This window comes from Tasmannia lanceolata, unplaced genomic scaffold, assembly GCF_043159265.1.
Source record: "Tasmannia lanceolata isolate RefF3 unplaced genomic scaffold, GAP_Taslan_0.1 ptg000054l, whole genome shotgun sequence".
NCBI classification, from domain to species: domain Eukaryota; kingdom Viridiplantae; phylum Streptophyta; class Magnoliopsida; order Canellales; family Winteraceae; genus Tasmannia; species Tasmannia lanceolata.
In genome coordinates, this window is record NW_027518731.1 from 67,501 (window position 1) to 76,701 (window position 9,201).

At 37.6% G+C, this 9,201-nt stretch overlaps 2 protein-coding genes across 2 annotated transcripts in view; both read left to right on the forward strand.

Annotated features, from left to right (window-relative positions):
- Positions 1 to 2,361, forward strand: part of LOC143864754 (metal transporter Nramp7.2-like) — a 14,801-nt gene extending 12,440 nt beyond the window's left edge. The window contains exon 13 of the mRNA XM_077375559.1: positions 1,910 to 2,361. Coding sequence (XP_077231674.1) covers positions 1,910 to 2,254 — 345 coding nt within the window. The 3' untranslated portion in view covers positions 2,255 to 2,361. The remainder of the gene's footprint in view (positions 1 to 1,909) is intronic.
- Positions 2,362 to 3,443: 1,082 nt separating this feature from the next.
- On the forward strand, positions 3,444 to 8,730 carry LOC143864895 (metal transporter Nramp6.2-like). Its single transcript, XM_077375764.1, has 7 exons — positions 3,444 to 3,457; positions 5,398 to 5,467; positions 5,690 to 5,863; positions 6,170 to 6,274; positions 6,586 to 6,717; positions 6,815 to 6,910; positions 8,386 to 8,730. The coding sequence occupies exons 1-7, from the start codon at positions 3,444 to 3,446 to the stop codon at positions 8,728 to 8,730; spliced, it is 936 nt and encodes a 311-aa protein (XP_077231879.1).
- The last annotated feature ends 471 nt before the right edge of the window (positions 8,731 to 9,201 follow it).

Sequence of the window (9,201 nt, forward strand, 5' to 3'; positions counted from 1 at the left end):
CCCCGCCCCACCCCGACCCGCCCCGCTACGCCCCGCTAATCAATGCCATTTTTTGTAAATTTTTAAGTGTTTTTTTTAAGGAAAACTACTAGAAACTCTGTGGATCGGCTACAAGCTTCCCCCAAACATAAACTTTGCTTGTCTTTTCCTTTTAATTAGCTTCTGAGAGCATTTTGGGAACTATAATAACATTTTCACAGATGTTGAAATAATAAAGACAAGCTGAGAGCCTGAGACGCTGAGTGTATGCAATTATCAAAAAATCGTAGTGCCAACAAAATTTTAGGGTTGGATTGCAGGTTTTAATTTTCAACAAGAAAAATTTAGCTACTAGAAATTTGTTTCATGTCAGCACTAGACTGAATTGCAGTTAAAGAAATAAGTCATTTGTTGATTTTGTTCTCTTCTCCATTCTCATTTCTCATGCTCATCTGGGGGTTAACATGCTATACAGAATGAACTAATGAACATTATTTTGCGTGTGTGAGCGCCCACTTATGGACTTTTAAAGTTCATTGTGACTACTGAAATAGTTACTTTTTGCACATTGGCTGTCTGTTAATGAAGGTAATCCTGGTGCTCATTTCCTATTTATCATTTCATAATTTATGCAGAAAATTGCTGAAAGATGAGGTCCTGTTGTTATTTATGTTTGTTGTCTCATCCATGCATTTCTGATTTTGTCCATCTGTTTGTTGATCACATGAATAGAATCATAGCATTCATCACAATATTGTCTGTAATGGACGTAGAAGAAAGAAGCTCTGTTTGCTGGTTTGATTGGGTTCCAAAGAGGGGGCGGGGCGGGGATTTTGTCCCCGAAGGATGCGGGGAGGGGAAGGGGAAGGGGAAGGGGAAGGGGATTAGATATTCCCCGCGGGGAGGGGAGGGGGATTCCCCACCATCCCCGCAGAGGGGAAGGGGAAGGGGAGGGGGGAAATTCCCCGCAGAGGGGAAGGGGAAGGGGACCCCAACATCCGGCCCCGACCCGCCCCGTTGCCACCCCTATCTCACATGCAACAGCCCAAACGCAAAATGCCTTCTGCGGTGGACCCTAGCAAATCCCATGTTTGTGTATGAGTAAGGACAGGGAAACCGCTTTTATAATCGAGAAGCATACCCAAGAACATGGTTTTAAATTACCGACACCGAAATGCATCAAAACCGAAACTGTCATTTATTTCGGTCGAAATTTTGGAATTTCGGTCGAAATTTCGGTTTTTCCAAAATTTGACCCAAAAAATATGTTTTTTTAATATTAATTTAATATTTTCACCGTAATTTCGGCCGAAATTTAATATTGAATAAAATGTTAGTTTCGGGTCAAGTACCAGATTTCGACCGAAATTTTCGGTAGAAATTTCAAAATTTCACGGTCCGAAACCGGTAATGAAACCGAAATTTTAAACCTTGCCGAAGAGTTGCCTCCACATCACAACTTGTGTATAACCAATACTTTGATTTGGGAAAATTACATTAAAAAAAGTACATTTTTGGGCACATGGATCAAAAAAAGTATTCTTCTTTAACATTATCCATCGGCTATTGATTGAACGGTCATGATTGTCTGAAAAGAGTGAATCTTGGCCCTTGTTGAATCCATTACTATTCTCTTTTTAGCAGTGCTTGAAACCATAGCTCAAGAACTTGAAGCGGGTGGAGTCGAGTCAACTTGAACGAGTGGAATGTTATTCAATAAAAACTTAAGCAAATTTCTATTTCAACTAATTTCTCACATTTTAAAGTGAAAGGGATCAAAGTTATGCCACTGTGAATCGTTCAACACTAAATAGAAAATGTCGGTTCTTTCTGTCAACAGGAAATGTGGTTGAAACTTGAACATTTTAGAAAAACAAATAGGGAAATTTTACTTGTTCTGACTCAGTTCTATTGCCTTTGATGTGTACAGATCATTGTGATCGCTTGGATCCTTGGTGCATGCTTCATCGGTATCAATGTCTATTTTTTGAGCACTTCTTTTGTCGGCTGGCTCATCGGCAACAGCCTCCACAAGGTGGCCAACATTTTCATCGGCATAATTGTGTTTCCTCTCATGGCTATCTACATTCTTGCTATACTTTACCTAACCTTTAGGAAAGAAAAAGTCGTCGCCTTTGTAGAAACAACTCCTCATCTTGAGTCTTCTGCGCAAACCAAAATGGAGAAAGGCGCCTTCGATGGTGCCACTGATGACCATGGAATGGATGAAGTTCCCTACAGGGAGGATCTTGCCGATATCCCACTTCCCGAATAGACATTGAGTGATAGAACCTGTGATCAAGTTGAAGATTTGATGAATTCTGAATCAAGAATGTGATTGTCAATGGTTGTTTTGTGTACCACAACTAATTCCACTGAAGAAAGTTCCTATGTACCTACATACAGTATGTACTTTCATATAGCATGTACTTTGAATATCGTTGATTGATATTCACCAAAATGCACTTTAAGCAACGTTTCCAAGAAGGTACTCTCTTGTATGTTATATTACTCAATTTTTTGGTTAAGTACTAAAAATAAGAGAGAATAAATTATCAGTATAGGATCAGTGCCAGTCCTACTTCTTGGTCTGAGCAATAAGAGATAAGAGATTAATTATGACAGCTCCAACTAGATATTAAAAAATGGTGTGGCTAACGTTGTTCGAATATCCAACCCATTCAATTGTTGGGTCCCAACATAAATAAGTTTTGCCTGGAGATCATCTCATGATCCTAGCTCTCCTTTCTGTGGAGGTTATATATGGTGTCGTCCCGCTATAGATCATAGCCTTATGAACATCATATGCATTTGATTTTTTGAGTAAAACCCTATCTACCATCTGGCCCAACAAATTAAGGCTTTTGGTCATCCAACAAGGGCGTCTCAACATATTTAAAAAAAAATACACGCACAAGATCATGTGCATAAAATTGTCCAATTATTAAAATTTAAACCCTTGCTTTAAGCTATGGCTCTATTCGTTGTAAAATTGCTTTAGTCTACAACTTAGTTATTAGGCGTTTTCCCTAACGACTAGCATTTGGGTCCGTATCCTCCGAATGGCATGTCTGTTCGGATTGGGACCCTCACCATATGCGCTATCTGACAAAAGTATACAAGATCAACATTTTTACTTTCTATTTAAGATGGCACAGAAAAGTATTTTCACCCCTTTTGTTTGACTTTTCTTAAAATGGCTGCATTTTTACTCCCTTTTTTTTTTGTTTTTTTCAACAACATGACTTCAATTTAGTGAAACAACAACAAAAGAGGTGGAATGCTAGATTCACAGGGGGCGCACCCATTGGTCACTTTCTATTTAAGATGGCACAGAAGAGTACGGTCATAGCTGGCATAAATTAAAAGTGTCCAATGGAGGCACGCTGTACCTCCTTTTTTTTTTTGCAAGGGCACATGTGAATCTTGATTTCCTCATTTGTATATGGTATTTGCTAGCATCCATGGCAGAAGGAAGGTATTTGAAAAGTGACCGATGGAGGCACCCATTTACCTCCTTTTGTTTTTTGCAAGGGCACGTGTGAATCTTGATTTCCTCATGTGTATGGGATTTGCTAGCGTCCATCGTACAAGGCGGATGGCCTAACCCATCTTGTCTTCTATTGTTTAAAGAGCAAGAGCTGTCAAAGGCTATTACATTTCCCGAAAAGCCCTCACTAGCCAATTAAAAAAGATTAGACAAACTAGGTTTGTGGAATTATTAAAACATAGTTGTTCTTGTATCATTTTCCTATATCTAACGATGATATTTGTACTCCCTTCTTTGGAGAATGACACAACATAATTATTTTACTAAAAACCTACGCTCCCTTGTTTTGATGATATTTTAGTGAATTATAAAAACCATATTTCATTTGCTTGAGAATGACAACTAGAAGTCATTAATATCATCTCCCAGGGTTGCAACTTGGGTCAGGTAGTTTTACCCCCATGTGCATTGACCTGACCTGAAAATAACTTGGGCCAAGTTTAGAAATCGAGTTTTTATATGATGCCCCGACCTTGAAGTACTGTCAAAACGGTACCACCCATGCTGTTGGATCAAATATCAAGGGTGGTACTTTTGAAGTACCACCTTCACGGGACTTGACGGTCAGGCATCATATAATTTCTCTTAGAAATTAATCATGGTTTTTGGGTTCGGTTTTAGGTTGAAAAAGCAGACCCACTCTCAGATCGCATTACGCACAATCTTATTCCTCATATATATATATATATATATATATATATATACTTTTTTTAAAATGGACGGCTATAAACCACCACAAATCTGTCCATTTTTTAACTCCACAAATCAAAGGGTTAAGAAGATCCTATGAAGCTGAATTTTTGTGGACATCCTATCTATGATGAGGCCTATCAAATGAATGCTTTAGATCACCCAAATATGTCATCTCTAGTCCGCCACCCAAAAACACATGGGTCCCACATATTTGGGTGATGCAAAGCATTCATTTGATGAGCCTTGACATAGAGACGGTGTCCACAAGAAATTAGCTTCATAGGATCATCCCAACCCTATGATTTGTGGAGCTTAAAATGGACGGCTATAAACCGCCACAAATCTGTCCATTTTTTAACTCCACAAATCGAAGGGTTAAGAAGATCCTATGAGGCTGAATTTTTGTGGACATCCCATCTATGATGTGGCCTATCAAATGAATGCTTTAGATCACCCAAATATGTGGGACCCATGTGTTTTTGGGTGGCGGACTAGAGAATGATCTCTAGTCGGCCGGACTAGAAACACTTTTCTCATATATATATATATATAATTTTTGTGGACATCCTATCTATGATGAGGCCTATCAAATGAATGCTTTAGATCACCCAAATATGTGGGACCCATGTGTTTTTGGGTGGTGGACTAGAGAATGATCTCTAGTCGGCCGGACTAGAAACACTTTCCTCATATATATATATATATATATATATATATATATATATATATATATAGGGAAATGTTATCAGCACTGCTGTATTTTGATGAGGGCACTCCTCACTTTATTAAAAGTACGGTATGGCCCACACCATAGGATGATCCAATCGTCCATTAGATGGGCCACAGCCTAAATAGGGTGTGCCCCAAAAACTATTTCCATAGGTTGATCCTAACCCTCCAATCTATAGAGGCTTAGGATCAACCCTCTAACATTCAGATCACAAGGTTAGGATTAACATATGGAAATGATTTTTGCGGCACAACCTATTTAAGCTGTGGCCCATCTAATGGACGGTTTGGATCATCCTATAGTGATATCCATACCGTACATTTAATAAAGTGAGGAGTGCGATCATCAAAATATAGTAGTGCTCATAACATTTCCTGTGTGTGTGTTTTATTATTCGTTCTATCATTCCTCTTTTGGTACGACAATTCTTTTTTTCTAACCACAGGCACAACCTTTTTTTGCATTCTGCTCTTGTTCTTTCAAGGAAGGTGCCGCAATCTGCTAAGGGGATCAATGTAAGTCCACAAAGGAAATAATTAAAAAGATTTAATTTCAATGTTTTTAAAATTCAACATGTATTTTGAGTTCAAACTCTATAGTCAGATGATGAAATTTCGTGCATTTTGGGCATAAAATTTGTTTTATACCCATTTTAATGAGCCTTGTGGTGTAAAAAAAGAACCAAGATTAGATGCAATTCCAACTGAATGACACTAGAGTTTCACTTGTGATTTTAGAACGCATGTAAGTACTTTTTTTGGGAGAGCGGCTTTGCTGTAGTCGTAGCCTTACTCATCAATGTGGCTATGCTTTCTGTTACTGCCGCTATCTGCTATGCGAAAGATATCACACCCGAGGATGCTATTAGTTGTCAAAATCTCACGCTCGATTCCGCAGCTTTCTTGCTCAAGGTGAGGCAAAACTTGTTTGATTTTACAAAAAAAAAATTTCTTCTTTTTGGCTCCGTTTCTTTCGAAGTAAAATGGGAGTAAAAATAAATTTTACATCCATTTTACACTAAAAAACGAGCATAAAATTTGTTTTACCTACCATTTTACGTGAAAGAAACGGAGCTTTAATGTTATTAATGAAGGAAGAAAACCTAATAAGAAGGTCTTTATAAGAAGATCCAACGCTTTATAAGATTACCCAACACTGAAATCTCATATATTAATTTATTTTAACTTATTACTTTTATTTCATTTTTATCTTTGCAGAATGTGTTGGGAAAATTGAGTTCTATAGTGTACGGCATAGCTCTGCTAGCTTCTGGACAGAGCTCCGCCGTTGCAGGCACTTACGCAGGGCAATTTATTATGCATGTGAGAGGATTGACTGATAATCATTCATATATATTGTGTTTTGGGTGCAATTTGTCTGTAACTACGAAAAAAATCTTGAATTTTTATATGGTGGCCGCCCTAGAAATACTGTGCAGGTGGTACCGCCCTTGATGTTTGATCCAACATTAGCTCACTTTTTAAGAGGATGCTGTTGGATCAAATATCAAGGGTGGTACTTTTGTTCTACCACCCACACATGACTTCACGGTCGGGCACCATATAATTTCTCAAAAGTCTTATAATCTTACTCATTGATCACTTTTTTTGTCAAAAATTAAAATTAAAAACAGGGTTTCTTAAATATCAAGATGAGACCATGGTTGCGGAACCTTATGACACGGAGCATGGCCATTGTTCCAAGCCTCATTGTGTCCATCATCAGTGGACCATCGGGTGGCGGCCAGCTAATCATCATCTCCTCGGCATCTCTTTATTCTATGACTTAAAACACACTAAAGTTGATTTTCACATTGGCTAATTTTCCTGCTTTTACACTAACCCTTTTCTTCACATAAACAGATGGTACTGGCATTTGAGCTTCCATTTGCTCTCATCCCCCTTCTCAAGCTCAGTAGCGGTCGAACCAAGATGGGACCACACAAGAACTCAATTTATGTGAGTTTGTACTACACAATCCTCAACCCCAAATGAGAAAGCCCTGGTTGTTGTTGCTGTTTTCTTAATGTGACAGTGGGTATCTCACGCGCGCACACACACACACAATGGGATTTGCTAGAAACCATCGCAGAAGCCATTTCGCGGATGACTTTCATGAGAGTTGTCACACCTCAAACCGGGGTCTGGGACAACGCTGCATACCCAAGCCACACCACAGGGGCATGCAAGGCTAATCAACCATAGTAGCCCATGTCAACATAATCAGTATTCAGAGCAACTAAATTTCCAAATCCATTTAACCATAAAAGGTGCCCAATTATCTCTAAAAGTAAACAACCTCCCATGAGGTTTAACCAATAAAGAATAACCAGCTCAATAAATCTGTCTCTATCAATACTGAATATAAACTAAATGAATCTAATAATGTCAAGACTAATTTAAATCCTTGATCGGCCCATTCCCTATTCCTCGTCTCCAAATCTATTCCTCGTGCCCTAAAAATTGCGGAGGGGATACCCTATGACATCATAAAAAAAAATCTTAGTCCTCCTGATTTGAACATATAAGGAATGTGCTAACGCTCAAAGAGTGGACAAGTGTCCCATAATAGATGGATCAAATGGGTAACATAAGAATAAAATTCTGAAATCATGGTTATTTTTCCCTCATAAAAATCAATTGTACCACCTTGGTCCACACGAACCTAACAATTCCATAAAAACTTGGACAAGCCATCACTTATGGAAATAGTACGATCATATCTGATTCATAGTTCGATGTAAACATACTATCATGCTCAATACTCGGTTGTGTACACATAGGATAAACACTTCCATAGTTCACAAGTGAAATCAACAACCAATAAGACCATACTTGACCCATCACTTTTTCTAATACACATGCTATAAATCATGCTTTCGTGCTTTCAATACCAAATCAAGTGCATGTAGGGTAGATCACTTCATGATTTACAAATAAAGATTATAGGAAACAAGACACTCACTAACAATTTATTCAATAATTTGTCTCGATATCAGCACTGCAATATATCAAAATATATATTGCAAGAATATATATATATGGGAAGCTTCTGCGGATATATCAAAACCTTGCAGTAATGATATCAATTGCCTATGGCTCTAAAATTATCCTGATATGGAGATTCTTAAGTCATCTGATCGATAACCTTGTCTGGCATTGAGTTTTGAATTATTACCATTATTCGTCTTTAACATTATCCATAGGCTATTGATTGAGCAAATTTTCTATATCAATTTATTTCTCACATTTTAAAGTGAAAAGGATCAAAGTTATGGCATAGTGAATCATTTAACACTAAATAAAACTTGTGGGTTCTTTCTGTCAAGAGTTGACTCAACGAGTAGTAATGTGGTTGAAACTTGAATATTTTAGAAAAATATTGTCGAATTTTACGTGTTCTGACTCAGTTCTATTGGCTTTGATCTATACAGCTCATTGTGACCGCTTGGATGATTGGCATATCCTTCGTCGGTATCAATGTCTATTATTTGAGCACTGCTTTTGTTGGCTGGCTCATCCACAGTAGCCTCCCCAAGGCGGCCAACGTTATCATCATCATAATTGTGTTTCCTGTCATGGCAATCTACATTGTTTTTATACTTTATTTAACCTTTAGGAAAGACAAAGTTGTCACCTTCGTTGACAAACCTCCTCATCTTGAATCTTCTGCTCAAACCCAAATGGAGAAAGACGACTTTAATGGAGCCATTGAGGACCATGGAATGGATGAAGTTCCCTACAGAGAGGATCTTGCTGATATCCCACTTCATGAATAGACATTTAGTGATAGAAAGTGTAATTAACTCGAAGATTTGATGAGTTTTGAATAATGAACGTGTGAGTCAATGGCTAATTACACCGAAAAAACTGAAGAATGTTTCCTATGTAATAATAGCGTTTGTAATTCTATGATTGTTGTAGTATTGTAATATTGCTCTTATTCAAGAGCATTACTGTCTTGTAAAATTATCTACTTAATATAAATAACAACCACATCTATCATTGATGCAAGGTTGCTTGTGAAGTAGGAAATTGTACCCATCGTTAACCTTGTATTAGAATTGTCTAGGTGTCTATCTTCTAGCCATATTCATTTTATACATAATTGCATTGCTTATAAACTGATACAAATTTTTGTGCCTGCTGATAGTAAATCCTTGCATACATAATTGTTACTCAAACCGGAATATTGCTTAGCATATTGACCTCCATAGCTATATATCATTCATAATTACTAAATTAAATTG